General features: G+C 35.6%; 1 protein-coding gene across 1 annotated transcript in view; it reads left to right on the forward strand.

The window, feature by feature from the left end:
- Nucleotides 1–303: 303 nt before the first annotated feature.
- LOC124365405 (cilia- and flagella-associated protein 47-like) overlaps nt 304–19,540 on the forward strand; it is a 109,199-nt gene continuing 89,962 nt past the window's right edge. Inside the window, exons 1-3 of the mRNA XM_046821385.1 lie at nt 304–541; nt 13,037–13,235; nt 16,111–16,265. Of these exons, the coding sequence (XP_046677341.1) occupies nt 336–541; nt 13,037–13,235; nt 16,111–16,265 (560 nt within the window). The 5' untranslated portion in view covers nt 304–335. The remainder of the gene's footprint in view (nt 542–13,036; nt 13,236–16,110; nt 16,266–19,540) is intronic.

A 19,540-nucleotide genomic window follows, 5' to 3' on the forward strand; every position in this document is an offset into this window, starting at 1 on the left:
TGGTCCCCAGACTTCGCCTGGTAAAATAAGACTTATTTACTTTACTTTTATCAGTTACCATCACATTTACCAGTTATATTCGAAGCTCATTCCGTTAAATTAATAGGCCTATAAATGGAAAAGCACCGATACACTCCAAAGGCACCCGAAATTTATTAGATAAAATAGCGCATCAAGTGAAAATATATATTGTTAGAAATCGATCAATTTCAATCGTTAACACAACTGATTAACGGTTCTTAACAGCTGTTCTATATTTATTTTGTTGTTTGTCACACACTGTGGTTGCTTTCTAAACAATATCGTACAAAAAACAGTTCTGGGCATCAAAGAGAATGAAGCAGTTCAACAACAGCAACAAAGTAACTAGAGAATCCTCTACTTCCATTCCCTCCAGGGAACAACAATCCATCCTGGAGACTCCGCCCGGCACCAAGTCCTTGGTCAAGTACCGTTCCGTAGACGAGGTCAGCATCCTGTCTTCACTCAAGAGCTCGGGCCCGCCCAAGTCCTCCTCCATCTTTGTGGGAGACGATGTCAGGTCAGTGTTATGTCCTATGACCTGACCTTTTCAGGAGTTGGTACTTTGGCATTATCCGGAGGTCACTGATGTTGAAGAGTTTTCATCAGGCAAAGAACACAAATTGTCGGTACAAGAAGAGTTCCAAGAAAAAGTAATAAACGGAACTTAGGATTAAACGTAAGTAATGCATGTATTAATTGTTGTCAACCCTTTCACTACCGTGTCCGACTACTAGATTTTTACAAAGGTTGGAAGCTGTATAAGGTATCATAGTGATGGGTTTCCTCCACAGAAGAAATCAAGACAGTATCGTTAGAGTAAGGTACAGCGATCTTATATCTATTCTACAGTACGAGTGGGCGTTTCTCTGTTATCTCCATTGAAAATAAGTTAATTTATTTCTCTACACAATCCCACTGTAAAATTGTTATCGCCGATTATTATAAATGAGTGTTGGACATTTGCCTTTTATAAATAGCCTAAATGTACTTTGACGGTACAGTTCATATGATCTGTAAGACTGAGATACTGTGTAATGGTGAAACTTTGTTTTGTCGTGTAATGTTTTCGTCTCAACAAGACCTTTAATATTATACTTTAGACAGGTATGACCCATGGAAGGCTTCAGTTCTGTTCTCAGTCCAAGATCTCCCCCCCCCCCCCCCCTACATAGTGGTGAAGGGGGGGGGGTCTGCTGAAACCATATGGGACCCGTGTCTAATTATTCTAGCAACGATATTTGTTTTGAATCCAATTTTGGGTTTTTGTAGTATCCGAAATGTAAACATCTCAATTTCTTGCGGCAGGACTACGAAGTTGAAAGCCCACCCACGGTTACTGCAGCGTAATCTGAACCACAGAGTAATAAGGTATATACAGAGTGCTCGCGCCATAGGGAAAATTGACTCGGCCATTACTCTGTGATCTGAACGTCCAGTTGCTTGGGCAGATAACTTCTATATGCTCTTAACTTCTAATATAACTCATAACTTCTTAACTGTCCATTATCCTGGAGAATTGAAAGCTCTATGGATTGTCGGATGGTTTGTTGCGGTTAAAAATACAATTGTTAGTTTTTTTTTTTTTTTGTATCTTTGACTTTAGAATAAGATACTAATTATTACGTTCTGATGCTTATTTTATAAGCAAAGCACTGCATGGAATGTTTTCAACAAATTGTTCAGTACTCAACAAGTTATTTTTAAATGAGATTCCTGAAAATAGTATTTTTTTACACTTTGGAAGGGTTTTCTCAGTAACCACAAAATATAATTATCTGCATGGTTTTTTTACATATTGTGTTTTACTAACTGGTCTTTAAAATAAACTGAGGATTTTCAAATGTAATATTTACAAAACAGTATACATAGTTTTAAATATTAAAAAGTGTTAGATTTTATATGAAATTTTTAACAGCTTTTTAAAATTTTGGTAAATCAGTTTATTTTGTTTTCATTTATATCAGAAACAAAGTTATAGAAAATGTATATAGCCCCTCATAAAAACGTTCGTAAAGTTGAACATTTAAAGCATTAGCGAGATAGGAGTATCCAAGACAAAAAGACTTTAATATCCTTTAATATTTCGTTTTTCCGAATAATAATAATAATAAATATTAAAATATATAAATAATAGTAAACACTAAACGGTGTCATTGATAGGGGTTATGTTGTTTGACGTGGCAAGTAAGCGTGTCACAGAACAACATTGTATTAACGCCAGCTTAGTGTAACGCCTGCAAATATTAAGGAAGCAACCCGCAAAACAGTTCTGTTTTGGCGTTGCTGCTTTGTGCTTTGCAGGCAGGAGCGTTGACGCCTTTGTATACAAATATCTCTAAAAGAAGTGAAAATTATTTGACTTACGGATTTACCGACCTTTTGTCCTCCATATCAGCCCAGATTGTTAGAGGTCTACTGCATACACATTCGGCCTCTTATACACACGCACACACACGCAAACGCGCGCACATACATAGTGTATAAATGTTGCACTTGTCATTCAGTCAGGGCACTGTCGAACGCTTCTGAATGTGTGATCCCCACTTTCTTTATGACAACGCAAAGTCCCCAAATAATGTTCTTAATAAAAATACTTCTCTTTATCCGAGCATCTGCCATCGTTCAGTGATACAAAAACAAAAGTATCACTACGTTTCGAGATCTGCAATCTTGATCTCTTCTTCAGGTAAATAACTAACTAACACAAAATTACAAACTAGGTTAAAATAGAATAAATCATACCTAAGACGTGGGCATACCTATTGTGACCTGTACTCTGTAGTTTAGTTTTAATAATCAGTGTTGTGTTTAGTTTTGTATTAAGTGCATGTTTTAGAATGAGTGAAGTTAACACACACAACATGGTGGTTGTGATTCCTGACTTACGCATGTCACAACGCTCTGGTATGATTGGTTTATTTTAACCTAGTTTGTAATCATGTGTTAGGTTAGTTATTTACCTGAAGAAGAGATCAGACTGCAGATCTCGAAACGTAGTGTTACTGATGTTTTTGTATCACTGGACGTTGGTGTTCGAAAAATCCTGTTTCCCTCACAGTCCTTCCATCGCCAAAAACAAACTTCAAAAAAAGAACTCTTTAAGTGGGCGGCCTAATCTACACTAATCTTAGCTCCACGAAATAAGGATGATTACCATGAGATGGTGAGACCACGAATGTTGCTGCCACGAAATCTTCGACCACGAATCTTGACCACGATCCGCGCACACTGCTGACGGGAATTTGGCTTCGTGGCCGAGACAGGCCAATTTGGCCACCGGATATCACCACAGTTACACCGGAAGTGGGCGTTTGAATCGGCCACGCAAAAAAAGTGTCCATGACAATTATTATCGTGTAATTATTACTTGGTACAAAACAACCCAATAGAACAAACGCGTGATTTTTCACATGTTATGTTGTGAATTGTGTCTGATTTAGGTTCCACTGCGTAGCGTAAATTAGGCCAACCACAAAATCATGAAACCACGAAGTGATGAAGAGAAGAACGAAAGAAAAAGAATAATAAGGCTTAGTCCCTATTTTTTCTTTTTTTTTGTTATTTAACTGAGCCCGAGCAAAGGTACAGTGGAAGACGTAAATATTACTGCTTTTGATTCCGAAGAAAATGCAAAACTCACGAGCCATAAAATACTTATTTTTTTTAACAGTTTATACAGTTATGCAGTTTATAGCCTTCTAGAAAAAGCTGTATGTTCACGTGAGTACACAAAATACAATGATTTTGAACGAAATAAAGTGGCAATTTCTTACTGAGCGAATGTATGGAGTTGTTTAAAGATGTTGCAACAATAATAGTCTTCAGTTGTTCTTCAAGATGTGGACTTACATAACCGTGAACATTGTATAGTAGTTGCCAAAAGGGTTTTTTTAGTTTGTGCATACCTTTCACACTTTCCTACGAAGATCTTATTATGATAATATTAGGCTACACATTGTTGAAAACAAAATTAATCGAGAGGGAAACTTCCACTCCGACTATTCTATAGTTGTAGACCTAACAAAAACTGCTATTGTACACTAATTCTAGTGAACCTGTAGAATGATTTTTGAAATTCCTACCAAATATACAAATCTGAAGTTCTCCATAGATTTCAGTAGCGTAGCCAGAAATTTCATTGGGGGGGGGGGTCCGAAACCGGGGTATCCGGGGGACGTTTTGTGTGTTATTTGTTAATGAGTTCACTGGTAAAAGGTAAATACCAAAAATATGGAGCTTTAGTAACTGCGCCTCATAGAAAGTGGAAATATGTAATAGGCAAATTCAACTCTCATAGAAACTCTAGTACCACAAATTTTCTTGTATAGCTACAGACACTTTACGAAGTTCGATTCTGGCCGAGTAGAAGGCACCAACGTGATGTTGGATTCACTGGATAAGAAAGAAAAAGAACAAAACAGAACTTCACTCAAGCGTATAATTGACACAACTATATTCTGTGGACAAAATGAAATACCCCTTCGGGGACATTGGGTCACTGACGGCCGAAAACCCTTTAGAAAAGGAGGGCAATTTTCGAGCGTTGCTCGGGTACAGATCAAGCTAACGGTCGGGAAATGCACCGGAAAAACTCTACTGATTAGAAGTTCGGCTACTTTAGATTTCACTGATTGAGGTATTTATGAATGAGTTATAATGACGTTTTTTGTGTCATTACGCTGTAGACGAGTATATAATTATCGGAAAAAAAAAAATCACTTTAGGTCGGAAATAAAATACACCTGAAAAACTCTAATGATTAGAACTTCAACTACTTCGGACTTCAGTTATTGAGGTAAACGTGGTATTTTTGATTGAGTTAGGTTAGGACGACGATTTTTTGTTATCATTAAACTGTACTCGACTACCTATATAATTATCGAGAAAAAAAATCATTTCCGGTTGGTAAATACCGAAGAAAAGCTCTCTACAGATTCAATTTTGACAATTTTGGATTTCACTGGTTGAGTGGTTGAGGTAAAAGAGGTACTTATAATTATGTTAAGACATTGATTTTAGGTATTAATTCAACGCCGACTAATAAATATATAATCATCGAGAAAAGAAAAGAAAAATAATCACTTCCGATCGGAATATACTAAGGAAAATGAAATAATACCTCAATCAGTGAAATCCAAAGTAGTCGGAACATCTTATCAGTAGAGTTTTTCCGGTGTATTTTATTTCCGACCCAATGAATTCTTTGATAATTATATAGGTATTAGTCGGGCGTTCAATTGATACCTAAAATCAATGTTCTAACGTAATTCTAAGTACCCACTTTTATCTCAACGACTCAACCAGTGAAATCCAAAATCTCAATCAGTAGAGCTTTTCCTAGGTATTGTGATTTTATTGTTTTTTTCTCGATAATTATATATGTATTAGTCGGCGTTGAATTAATACCTAAAATCAACGTCCTAACATAATTATAAGTACCAATTTTACCTCAACCACTCAACCAGTGAAATCCAAAATCGTCAAAACTTGAATCTGTAGAGAGCTTTTCTTCGGTATTTACCGACCGTGATTTTTTTGATTTTTTCTCGATAATTATATAGGTACAGTCACGGTAGGTAGAATAGAAACGGTATGGGGCCACGCGCATGTTCCCCCACCACTGACGACGTCAACGGGGCCCACTCGCTGCGGTGCCCAGCTCATAACAACGTTACTAGTGCTCCTTCCCAGCATTGTTTTATTGCGTTCTTGCCATACTCTCCAATACAAATTTCCCGCAAGTCGTATTTTATAACTGAAATGATGTTTTGTCTGCTATTAATTGTTAATAAAAGCTTTAAAAATTTAACGAATATAATATTATCAATACACATTGTGAATAGTACAATAAATTACACTAGGTCTACACTTGGGCCTACATAGCTGCATTGATATGGTGATCCGAATAATATTTTACACATGAAATAATATTATTGTTAGTGAATTGAAATTTAAAATATTACCATCCTAAATGCTTACAATAATAATATTATAATTAAACATATAGTTTGTCGTGTCAAACAGTGTGCTTGAAAAGTCCCGGAATGGTTTTATTGTTTTACCATTTCTTGTGAAGCAATGAGACTTGGCATAAATGTATCAATATTACCCACAAATATAGATTTTTATACAATTTTAAAAATACGTTAAAGGAAACGTTAGGTTAAAACACAAATAGACAAAATAATGCATTAGCAGAGTTATTATGCATTACTTACTCGTTGAAATTATTGAAGTTTAGCTAGCTTTTTTGACTCTTTTCTTCCACAATTTTGTTTTTTTTGTTTCCATAATGTTTCCTCTTGTCACTTTTCTTCTTGTTCATTGCTTTTATCCTGAAGAATGTGCGTGTTCGCACAAAGCAAAGAATTGCATACTCATCTATATTGCAATATTTGGTTTTCAAAACACTAGTCAAGTTTTCATTACATTGCAGTCTTTATTAAGGCTATTTACACCATGAAAATTGTTAAAGTCGATTTCCATATTTTTTCACAGTCCATTCCCATTCTCTGGTCGGTCTCATCAGAGCTCCACGTGATATAGCAGAGAGCCAATCGTTTTGTGATGGAAATCTTTCGTTGGATGACCATAAATAAAATTTGATTCCAGTTTTTTTCTTCTTTACCCTATAGGGCTATATATCCAGCAGCCAGCATTTGAATCAAATCCGTCTTTTCTTTAGTCAAAACATCATATTCATTATAGTAGCTACGTTTCCGATATCTCCTGCTATTTCTGGCCTCAATAACTCCTATCAACTCATCTTCTTCTTGTGGTCCAACTTCTATAAAACTACTAGTTTCACTTTGTTCAACTTTTTCTCAGAGCCTTTTTCAGCAGCACAATCGAAACTGTTCAATAAATCAACGCTGAGGGTGGATGTCTCTTCACTTTGACAGTTTCCAGTAGCTACAATAGAACTTGCAAAGTGGCCTAAAAGTAAAGCTTTTATTCGTTGTCCAACAGCTATCGGTAGAGGGTGGTCATAAAATCGTCCAAGCCCACGAATCAGGGAAAAATACGATTCAAGGATGTCCTGATTGCACCTGGCTGCCATGATGTAAGGTAAAGCCTTCAGCTCTCAAATCATTGTAACAGTCCCTGAATACTCAATATAGAAATAAGAAAGCCATTTTGAAATGGTAACAAGTTGGACTTTCCCCAAGACACGCATAGAACTGAACAAATCAAAGAGCTCATTGAGAGCGTGATTTTGCTCTGCTAAATGTAGCCCATAGGCTACCTTTAGTTTGTTGCATGGGTGATTAGGCATTCGCGAATTAAGAACATCAAAGCCATTGTTAATGATCCTAATAAACTTCACAATGGATTCATTTCCGGGAAAGTTAAATTCAATTGCTGTAGCAACTGTCCCCAGAGAGTAGCTCTGCGGCTTTTCTTACATTTTGCCTCTCGGTACCTGACAAAAGTATATGAGAGGTGGAAATTTTGTAAGCAAACTTCAAATCCTTTTCATGTTGTAGTTCAACGAGTTTTAGAAAAAATTTCTTTTGAAACTAACTTCGCGCCAATTTCAATTGATAACCATGATCCAATAAATGGTTCCTACAAAGTTTAAGCAAATGTGGAACATCAAAAAACGCCCAAATTTGACGAGTGGCGTCAATTGGATTTTTTAAACTAGTTACTTTGCCAGGTATAATACCCAAGGTTTTCATAAGCTTTTGGTTAGATGGTCCCATGTCACTTACAAAGGCCCTTACTCGAAAACCTGTAGCTTCCACCTTTGCAATGGTTTCAAACAAAAGTGCCTTATCTACAGGTCGGTCAAAATCATAAAAAAACGGGTTTGCTTCCACTTACCTACTATGCCTTCTGACCACAATCACTTGTACCATGGAATATGGACCCAAAATTCGATCTTCCACATTATCATAACATAAGTCAGAGTTGACCTTCATTTCATCGTAACATAAAAACCACGTTTCTTTTCAAAATCACTAAACACGTTAACTGAGTTTTCCATAACTTTTAAAACTCATATCAATGAAACACCTGGTTTTATAGAAAAGTGACTTAGCCGACGTTTAATAGTAGTCTCACTTGGCAGTGGGTGCTTTAACACATCTCTAACGAATGAAAATGCCTTTTTTTGAAATACATCTTAATGTAATTGCCTTTGAGACATCCTCTTGGCTCCAACTCCTACACTGACCTTGCAAAATATACTGTTGTTGTGATTTTGTAAAAAGAGATTCATATGAACTTAAGTTTATTTTCCAACACGGAAATTTTTGCAATTGCTTCGGCTAATTGCTTATTCAACAATAAATTATATTCTGATTCACTTTTGTCGTTTACTATAAGGTTTTCATCATTGGTTGATTCTGGAATCGCATCAGACGGTTCATCTATGTTGGCGATCTCACAAAAATGTTTACTAATTTGTTTTTTTGTTTCCCTACTTTCAACTCGTTTTAAATCGTGAGATTGCACGTTCATTTAAATTTGACAGACCAAAGAAAGGAACTGCTGTGTTCTTTAAAATCCTTCTACTTTTCGTATTTAATAACTCAGATTTTAAGTCTCGCTCGAAATCATGTTCCCCAAAAATGGGCTGAGCATACTTTGGCGTTATCGACGTTAAATTCATCGGCCCTTTTTGCATGCATTTACCCATTGTTTTCTTAAATCAATATCCGTAGGGAAACGATGAAAAGATATTCCCGTTTTCTTTAGAATGTCTTGAATGGTTTGAACAACCAGCTACTGCACAACACGGCATTATTATTATTACATTTCACTAGGCCAACACATAGTCACATACGGTACTTTTTAACAAAAATTAAGACTGTAAATAACTTAAAACTTAAATATATCAACATCAAACGCACTATAGACACCTTCACTCAGCCTACTGTCAGACACAATGACAAAAAACGCGGGAAACATACAGCCGAATGACAGCCGGAAACAGACAGTAGCTTGTAGTTCCACGTAACCAGGTAGCGGTGAAGTCGGCGCTGGGCCCCGTTGACGTCACATGCTACTGCGCAATCCCTCCTCGCGACCCCTACCGTGTCTATTCTACCTACCGTGGGTACAGTGTACAGTTATAATGATAACAAAATTCGTCGTCCTAACTCAATCGAAACACGACGTTTACCTCATTCACTAAAAGTCCAAATTAGTTGAAGTTCTAGTTTTTCAAGTGTATTCACCAACCAAAAGTGATTTTATTATATTTTTTCGATAATTATATACACGTCTATAGTTGACAACCTAAAATCAACGTCGTAACCTAATTCTAAGCAGTCATTTTACGTCCCCGAGACGAATCTGAACGTAGTGATCGCTAATTTAAACTGTTCGCCGTGTTACGGTTTCAGGGTACTTTGCGACGTCACGTGACCGCGTCCTATAGAAATACCATGATTACATTACACTATCCGAAAGGCCCAGCCCAAAAGTATTGTTCGATACTTTAAGATTTAAACGAAAGGACAATTCTATTTTTAACAGTGGTTACTTTAATCAATTAAATCAATCAATTTAATGTTTGTAGACAAGATTAATGATAACTCTCCATTTTTCTCCTGCTCCATGCTTTATTTTTTTTAATATGTCTTAAAATTCCGGACCCCCTGGACCTCCCCCCCCTTCGCTACGCCACTGATAGATATTATAGAAATACTAGACATTGTTGGCTTTTCCCACCAGTTCCTGATGAAAAAAACCCGAATTCTGGCTGCCTGTACGCATGATAACTAGAAGCTGGGAGGAACGCCGATCCGAAGTCTGTCATGACTTTACTGTAGGCTAGTCACGAGATGACCCCTGGCCCAGTACACGGTGCAGCTGTGTATTGCAGTAGTACCACCTTATTTCGCAGGCACTTATGTCAGCAATTACGTATGCAACAGTAGAATACACGATTATAGTTAGAGTCTAGAGAGAGATGACTAGCGCCTTCAATTTACCGGTATGCAAAGAGGCCAAAGATCATCTCGTGACTCACCTACAGTAACCTTTTAGAGAGCAAAGCTTCAATATACAGCGAATATGTTTGCCGCATACTCTGGTCTACAGGCAAGAATAAAATAGTACTATAATACAAGAACGTAGCCAGGAAAAAAGGTTCGGGGGTCCAGACAACTGATATATTTTCGTAGTGGACAGAGAGTAAGACCCCATTTTCTTTCTTGAAAAGTTCTTGACCCTAGTAATTGTCAGTAATACTGAATTATTTAAATAATAATAATCGTCGCTGCCTACGTCCTTGCTATATAAACTGGCTGAATACATCATTTGTTCCACTAGCTCATTAAAACTTGTAATTACAACTGAAGCATGTGAACTGAACAGTGCTGTTGAGTTTAATCTTTAGTAAACAATTTATTTTCATCGTCGACTCGGCATTAGGCTACTTTCAAAGAAAGTTTGAAGGATAATTATCACACTCTTATGTTTACACCACTGTCAATCAAGAGGTTGACGCCAGGGCGTTCTCAACTAAACTTTCCGCCTGAGATAGCTAAATTATTGAAAGAAATCTTTGATGGCTAGGAAGTAACCAGCAAGGAGGTCCAAGGAGTCCGGACCTCTCCCAATTTTTCAGTCTTTTCAATAATTCATTATTGCTTATATGTACTGCTGACATATCGTTCTCAACACTGAAACGGGTCAGCAACTTTTTAAGGAACAAAATGCGGAATGAGTGGTTCACTGTACGTGCCTTACTTTTCTTTCTGTCCACTACGGAAAAATGTCAGTTTCTCCAGAGCAAGAACTAGATATGATGATTTAGAAGTCAAGATAAAATCAGTTATTAACTATTGTTTTGAGATTTTAAAAATAATTTATGATACTCTATGTAGTGGTCATGAATACTGATTAGCATTCGTAGTAATTAAATTTTGTAGTGGCGTAGAAGTCGGTATGATGACCCATCTCGTGTGCGTAATGGTGCTTGTATTGCAAAAGTGTCTCGTCCAGAAATGTGGACTTTGCTGAGTAGTAGTGTACAGTCAGTGTTCCTAATGATGACCTTTTGGAGGAGTATGAGATCATGAATATTTCTACGAGCATAAAGAGAAACAAGACCAAGCTGTTTTTATAGTCGGTGTGTAGCCTACAGTTAGATAATGGTGACCATCTTTGAACCGAGAAGTTTTAATAAGACGGTGCTGAATCCTCTCAAGTTGGGTTATAACTCCTCGTTGGAAAGGCATCCAGCTAGAAAGTTGTATTCCAGAATAGGACGTACAAGCACTCCGTAGAGGTATAGCAGGGCGTCCACTAACCAAGACAGAAGATAAATCCAAGAGTTGAGTTTTCTCTGTTACAGATGTGTTCTGCAGAGAGCAGAGTTGATGTAATGACTCCGAAATGTTTATTTTACCTACTCGATGAAGATTAATGATATACAGAGAATAGTTCAAGGAACTGGGATTTGAAGATCTTGATGAGAGGTCATACAAAGCATTTAGCTGCATTCAGTTTCAAATACATCAAAGCAGCAGTATTCTACTACGCACCTTAGTTCACTCCATTGCTACCTACAGCGCTAGCTGTCTGGCAATGTAGGGATTCAGCTGTTTTGTGCAGCACCTGTTTAGTTGTTGCTCTGTTACTGTTTTGTAGCTGCTAATATTCGATCAGCTGACTGATAACAAGTACATTTTTATCAAACATCTGTTGAGATTATTTACATTGTTTCGAGTCATTAACCTCAACGCGTTTTCATTAATTAATTAGTTGTCGTGTTAGCCATTTATTTGGTTCTAGTTAGTTAGAGAGTTAAAGTAGATAAACTTATAAGTTAATTAAATTTATACTTGGTAATTTTTATACGTTTATCACAACGTTTACTGATAGACACTTGTTTTACCTACACAAGATCAATACAGTTTATGAGTTGAACTGTAATAACCTGTAACAATAATAATATAAATTTTAAATGTTTTGAGAAGTTTATGATGCTTAGTTTCAGATAATTGTTATGACTTAGATAATTAATTATGTATATTACTTAATATAGGGATTTGGTTATTTGTAAATATGTTTTAGCTATATGCGGTAAATATGTCTTTATTAGTGTACCTACTGTCTTCATACACCATATTATCAATACCTGGATTTAGCACTAGAAAAGTCTGTAATGGCAAATACTTCCTGGCTCTCGATGTTAGCCCATCCACAATGCCCAATAGTACATGTACAACTCAAATAGTAACCTTCAATTTACTCTGTGCCCTTCGGGGGAGGGTAGGTTGCCATGTAACTCCCTTTTTTATACAGGTTATTTGATTTTGACCAAATTTGTTCTAAAACGTGTTTTAACGTCCAGTGAAATTGTAGAAATATGTAAGCACAGAAGATGTCATTAAAAGTTCAAGCTGACTATGCCCCAAAAGCCCTACTATGACCTCATTTTTAATGACTTGGGTTTTCTCCAAATTTGTGAATAGCCTATGTAAGATCAGACTCCTTGTCATGTAGCCCGACAATAGTCTGTTTAAATTTCCTACTTGAAAAGGAAATAATGCTTCTGTTTTCATTTACTTTGTTGTTGTAGAAACTGTTCATGTATTTAAAATAAAGGTGTATACACAATTTAATAAGATTAATTTTAGACTTAAAAATAACATTACAAATATTCAGGTAAAGAAAGGAAATAGTATTTAAAAACATTACCTGTATTAAGAATGTATAATTTAGGCATAATTTTTTAAATATTTTTCTGGCCCTCTTTCCACACTAGTGTGTTGGGGAATAAGAAATCAAATCTGTGGCGTGTTTTCTACAGATTAAACATTAAAACACAAATTGTAGAAACAACGTTGTCAAAATCTGAATTTCTTTTAGAAATGGAGGGTCTTGGTACCCCTCCCCATTGAAGAGTTTTTGCAATTCCTCTATATGGACTTTTAATGAATCCTTCTGTGGTTAAATATTGGAACATTTTCATTTTATTCAAACTTTTACACATACTTGTACCACCAAACAATGGCAAGGTGAATGTAGTATGCCTTGTTTATTGTTTCAGTTTTGGCACCTTATCTAAAGATTCAGGTTTGGGAGTAGTGTCTGGACCCAATTCTGTAGATGTTCATGGCATAAGAGTCGTACCATCAACAGTCACTTTCGCTGACACCTTTGAGAATCAGAGCTACGTCAAGAAAGTGTTTGTGCAGAACGTCTCAGATCGTTCTCTCACCATCAGAATATACAACCCAAGAGCATGGGTAAGTCTTGGGTTCTTCAGTTAACAGATTTATTGCTGCGGCAGAAGTGCACATGCAGTTATATACCTGACATGCTACAAATTTGTTGACTTATTCATTTTATTAAAGGCCTGTCACTTTTATTTTTGTGACATAAACTAAAGAAATTGCACATAGTAAGGAACTTGTAGCCTACACGTGTGTAATTGATGTAACCTCTAATGCAGTCACCTTCATCTCAGTTTTGTTAACTATACTTAGATACGAAAGAAATGTTTACAGTGTGAGGTGAACTCATAAAATTAACAGAAATCTATATATGACACAGAATGTTATACATTTGTTCTATCCTCATATTCTTACTCACCTGAAAGTCCAGATAGATGTGTACACGTGGGGTGTCATGTGTAATGAGTAATAATGAACAAATTGGCCTATTTACAACATGTTATTCATTAACATAATATTTCAGTTAAGTATCAGATAAAAGGAATAGTTCATGAATAAATGTAATGTGATCTGATGGTATACTCGTAGTTCAAGACAGTTGCTGCTCCAGCTAAGCAAAGAATCTAACAATTTAGTCAATAGACAATGCTCTTTATCATAAAGATTAAGTTTAGAATGATTTCCATGTTAACAAAGGAATGAAGTAGTCATCAATGTACAGTTTCTATTTGTAAATCTGTGGAAGGTGTGTCCTCCAGTCCAGAACTGAGAGTAGAAGTGGCGCTGAAGAAACACTTGGTAAGGAACTTCTTCAGATGTTCTGCTGTGGGAGTTTGGAGTAGTTTAAGTAGGCTGCTGCCTTGTATGATGGTTTCTTTTCGTACAAGGATAGATGGTGTGTTTCGAAATCAAAGTAGTGTCAGTTTTAACAGTAATGGTCTTTAGTTCAAGTCTGCCATCTGGCAACGAATGTAGAATTGTTTAGAGGATGCAAAGAGTCATTACTGTTAGTATTCTCAGTTCTCTGAAGACTTCCCAGCAGCAGTCTTGAGGCCTCAGTCCTGTAAGAACTCTAACAGCTCTCTGTTGCATTATGAGGTCTTTTCTGAGGTTTTTCCCTCCCCAGACTTATTCAATACCTAACGTGGGGGAGAAAATGATAGTATGTTGTAGTGCATTGCCAATTTGTTTAATTTTTCTTTTTACATAAAGGTCAGTTTTTGGCAGAATTTGTCCAAATGAGGCTTTCAGGTTAATGTGTTGTCTAAAGTAATCTCTGGGGATCGCTGGGAAATGCTTTGTGTAACTGGGAGCACTTCAGATTTTACTTTGTGCCGTGTTCCATTGTTCATTAATGTAAACTTTCCCAGCTCCTGTCTGTCACTCAAGTAGCTTTTGAAGCCCTCAAACTCTTTACTATTAATTCTTAGTTATTAAGCTGTAAATGTAATGTCCTAGGCAAGCTATAATAAAATGGAGAAAGATGCTTGTGGTCATGCAGCCTTCTTCAAGTTTGTTAATGCTAGTTTCAACTAGTATACAACAGCTGTTGTTAACTTTTACTTCATGAAGTAAGGAAGTAATGTTGTTCCAAGTGCCCTATTGATGTATTGGAAACTGCTCGTTTCAAGATGTTAGAAAAGATAATGATAGTGATATGGGGGGATAGCTGCTTGGGTCATTAATTTTGCCACTCTTACATTATAGTTATATTTTAACTGTTTTTTTTTTTTTTTGACAATTTGAGAATATTCCTTGGTAAAGAGATTAATTCATTAGTCTAATAATGGGATTATATCCCATAATTTTTACAGAATTCCACTACTTTTTATAATAAATCATCTCTTGATGAAGATTTTGCTTTAAATTTTTATATAAATTTACTAACTTCTTAACAGTTTTTCCGTAAAAGTACCATTTAGGAAAGTTGGATGATGTGTCTTGAGTGATTGTTATTGGCTTGCCCATTTTTTAAGAGTGTTTTTCAGTTATATTGACTAAAATTTATTATTCAATGGTTTGCTTTATCTAGTTGTGAGGAAATGAGTTAACTCTCTATGGTCGAATTATGTAGCAGAGGGTTTGAGGTGAGCACCTTTCTTATCTGGTTAATCACATTCCATATGGTCTCTTGTCTGTCTGCGAACATTTTGGCAATGTGCTCTTTCTGGAGAGATTTATGTTACAGATCCTATGTATTCTTCTTTTGTGCTGTGTCCTTCTTATCCTCCAGTCATCCTGTGAGAACTCAATGTAGAAAAGGAGGTTTTCAACGTAATACAATTTTTGACTTCTCTCCCCCCCCCCCCCCAATGGGGTATTTTGGAGGTAAATCAAAATTTTTAAATAGGAATCCCTAGGAACCCCCACAGTTTAAATTGCATTTAAAGTTATTGGAAGGCAAATAAAATATTCATTCAGTAATTATTTTGAGAACTTAGGACACAAAATCGTAAAACAAGTCATTACTAGGATCAAAAAACATCAACAACCTTGATTAACATAGCATTTACTAGGATGTGTTTTGTCTGACCAAAGCCCATTAGGAAGTCCTGGAAATACAAATAGCTTATTTTGCCATATCATCTACTATTGTTTACCAGTTAGTATGTGAGACACATTCAAACCACTTTGACACAGTAACTGGACTGAATTTGTCTTTCAATGTAATTTAAACTGAGGGGGTTTTATAAAATATTCAAACTTTATTGGCTACCAAATTTCATAAAGTAACACGAGAGCTCTTGTTTGCGCCATTCTTCTTTTTATAATACATTTAAAATGATATGTCACTTGCTAGGGTTTTCTATTTAAAAAGTTTGATGTACCCCATTTTGGGGGGAGGCAAAAATTTTCTTACGTCAAAAACCTCCACAGTTGGTTATATAAACATCCCTCAAAGTAAGTTATATATTCACTAAAGTTACGTCTTGATGCTTATTTGTAGTCATTCCGAGTGATACCGATAGAACGAGGATACCAGCTAGCTCCTGGACTGAAGATTGTACGCTGCATGCACTACACTTGCACCAAGTCCGGGATCGTACACTCCAGCCTGCCCATATATGTCAACGACAAGTGTTACCATCTCCCTTTGGAAGCGTGAGTTATCTTGACAGTACAACAAACAGTTGATGCTGAGAATGTTGAAACTGAGAATCAACATGATGTTGATGTTGAGTTCTGAGAATATTTATTTATATTATAATGAGTTACAATGTTACCACCCATCTGCCATGTAAAGTAACTCCAATGTTTCTTTAGATTTTTAGGGACTTTGGAGAAATGCAACTATCAGCTAGTGAATACAGAGGATAAGCATGTATACAGAATAGAATACAGAATACAGAAAGCTTTATTCATAAACGTCAAGTTTAGAACAGGTGTCAAATACAAAATAATATAAATAGAGATAACAGCTTTTAGATAATCAAATATTTATTTATTTCCATATCACAGTTAATACAGGTCAGGTCTAACCTAAATCACAGCAGTTAATGTTTCATGATCCCAGAAGAAAGGAACTGTAAATACAAAGAGTTCTTAACCAAAAAAACCCAAACTATCATGTCAAACTTTACTTCTTACTACTATGTACGATTAAATAAATAAGTAAGAAGATTATTTTTAACTCAATAATGATACCAGTACTAGTAAAAACTCTATCATAAATACGTAACATCATAACAATAAGACATAAAATCAAAATTTTTTAATTTATATCAAACTGATAATATAATGAAGCAGTAAAACTTTAGATATCTTAATAGAAATATTACAAATGTGTAATACATTTATGTTGCAATGGCATTAACAACATATTAGGACAAAATGCTATAAATATGAAAGAAAGAAAGAAAGAAAGAAATATTTTATTCCAAACTTTGTACAAATTGACAATAAATGAAATGGTGGAAATACTAGCCATCTGAACAAGTAGCGATGGCTAGAGCAAAGAAAACTTAACTAAGTGTTTTACACTGACAGTCAGTCTACATAGCTATCTTCTTGTGTACCTGGTCGACACCACAGCACTCGCAATCTAATGCTTGCTATTGCTTAAAATAACTCTTTTTTACAAAAAATAATATATACTTTAAAAAACATAATAAACGTAAAATTAAAATAAAGTATTACACCACATAATTGTTTCATCTACCACTTCTAAGTGAAAAAAAGATACTCTATTTTACATACAGATTAAAGTGTGGAAAATAACTCAATCTAATGATACCTGTTTCTATCTATTCTATATCTATATCTATTCTACCTGTTTTTTTAAATTACAGGCTTACGATAAAATCATAAATAAATAACTTACGTCATCTTTTAGTCAGTAACCATTTTCTAACTTTATCCAAGAATTGTTTGCAGTTTTTATTGTTTATTTTAACGAAATTTGGCAATTGATTGTAAATTTTCGGGCCCAAAAAAATGAAACTCTTTTTAAAAATAGATTTTTTTACTTTAGGATGAGTGTAGAGCCCGTGAGCCACACTTCTAGTATTGTTATAGGCTCTGTCGATGCCATAATTTCCACTTCTATTAAAAAATATTTTTAAGACTTTGTAGACAAATAAATGACTTAAGGGAAGAATCTTTAAGTGGTTGTATAATGGAGGCGCAGAGGCACGTTTTGGTTGGAAGGTAATTATACGCACAAAATAATTTTGCGTTACTATTAATAGGATTAATGGACAACTTTGTCTGTCCCTCCCCAGTTTTCAATTCCATAGTTTAGTCTTGACTCTATAAGTGAAAAATAAAGGGTCCGCATAAGATTTAAATTTACAATATTTCTTAAAAAATAAAATTTCCTTATGTTTTTCCTGAGTTTTATCTGTAATTGTGAAGTATGAGTTTTCCATGAAAGTTTATCGTCTATGTAAACACCAAGATATTTTAATTGATTAACTTGCTCAATTTTAACACAATCGCAAGGTTGGATGCACTCATTAACGACGTGAAAATGTAAATCCGTGTCGAAAGAAAAACCCTCTAAGGTCAAAATTTATAATTTTGGTCTTGGAAACGTTAATTACCATTTTATTATTGTTGCACCCAATTTCGAAGTGATTTGAGATCCTCAGTTATTTGTGTCCAAATGGGAGCCCAATGTTTATTTGTGTAACGAAGTGAGGACGTCGTCAGCAAAAGCACTGATTTTTTCCGTACATTGGGATATTTAATAGGCTGTTTATAAACACTAAGAATAAAAGAGGCAGAGAGCACGGACCCCTGAGGTACGCCTTTTGTTTATTATTTTTGGTGGACTTAAATTTTGCTGAATACGTACTTGCTGTGAGCGGCCAAATAGGTAGCTTCTGAACCACAATCAAGGGAATGCCTCTTATCCCAGCCTATTTCTAATTTTCCAAGTAAAATTTTCGTGATCGACAAGGTTCGAAGGCTTTAGAGAAGTCTATAAACATCCCCGATGGTTTTTTCGCCATTGTTAAAAACCCTTGTATACGCCTTCAGTAAAATCCACTATTGCCAACTCGGTATTTTTTCCCTTTAGTAAAGCCAAATTGTTTTGTACTGAAAAAATTTTGTTTATTTAAAATTTCTAGAGCCTTATTTTCATTGCTCTCTCTCACACACCTTCGATAGCACAGAAAGCAAAGCAATCGGTCTATAGTTTTGTAGGAGGTCCCGCTTACCATTCTTAAAGATTGGTACAAACAATACTTTCTTTTAATTTGGTTGGGAATTCCCCTGTTAAGAAGCTAATATCAATTAAATGTACCAATACATGACAAATTTCTGGAGCGATTTCCTTTAATAGCTGAACCGAGAGAGAGTCACTGCCCACTGATTTCTTATTCTTGAGAGATTTGATTATTTTAAGAATTTCTTGTTCACATACGGGATATAAGAACAGGCTGTTTATTTGGTAGACGCAACCAGATGCATCCACTCCACCAGTGTCGGGCAAGCCGGCCACTAGTGATAAGGGAGCGTTTATGAAGTATTCATTGAACATGTTTGCCAATTGTTGTTGTGGATCCTCTACACTGTTGCCGTCACTGTCTTGAACACACGTTATCAGCTGCTTATCTGTCTTATCAGTTAGGCTGTTAATCAACTTCCACTGCTGAGCACTGATACCTTTACACGCATCAAATAAACTTGAATAATATTTTTCTTTCGCCTTAGTAATATCTAAATTGAGTTTATTTACAAAATTACTGAAATATGTTTTGAACCCTAAGTCATATGGCCTTTTTCTTTTTATTTTACTTAATTTGTTTCTTCTTTCAATTTTATTCAAAAGGTACTCATTAATCCAAGGGCTTTTGTATTTTGCTTTTTGATATTTATATCTAATTACTTTAGTGTCCTTACTACATGACAAGGCCTCTTGGATTGCATTA

This window comes from Homalodisca vitripennis, chromosome 6 (genome assembly GCF_021130785.1).
Source record: "Homalodisca vitripennis isolate AUS2020 chromosome 6, UT_GWSS_2.1, whole genome shotgun sequence".
NCBI classification, from domain to species: domain Eukaryota; kingdom Metazoa; phylum Arthropoda; class Insecta; order Hemiptera; family Cicadellidae; genus Homalodisca; species Homalodisca vitripennis.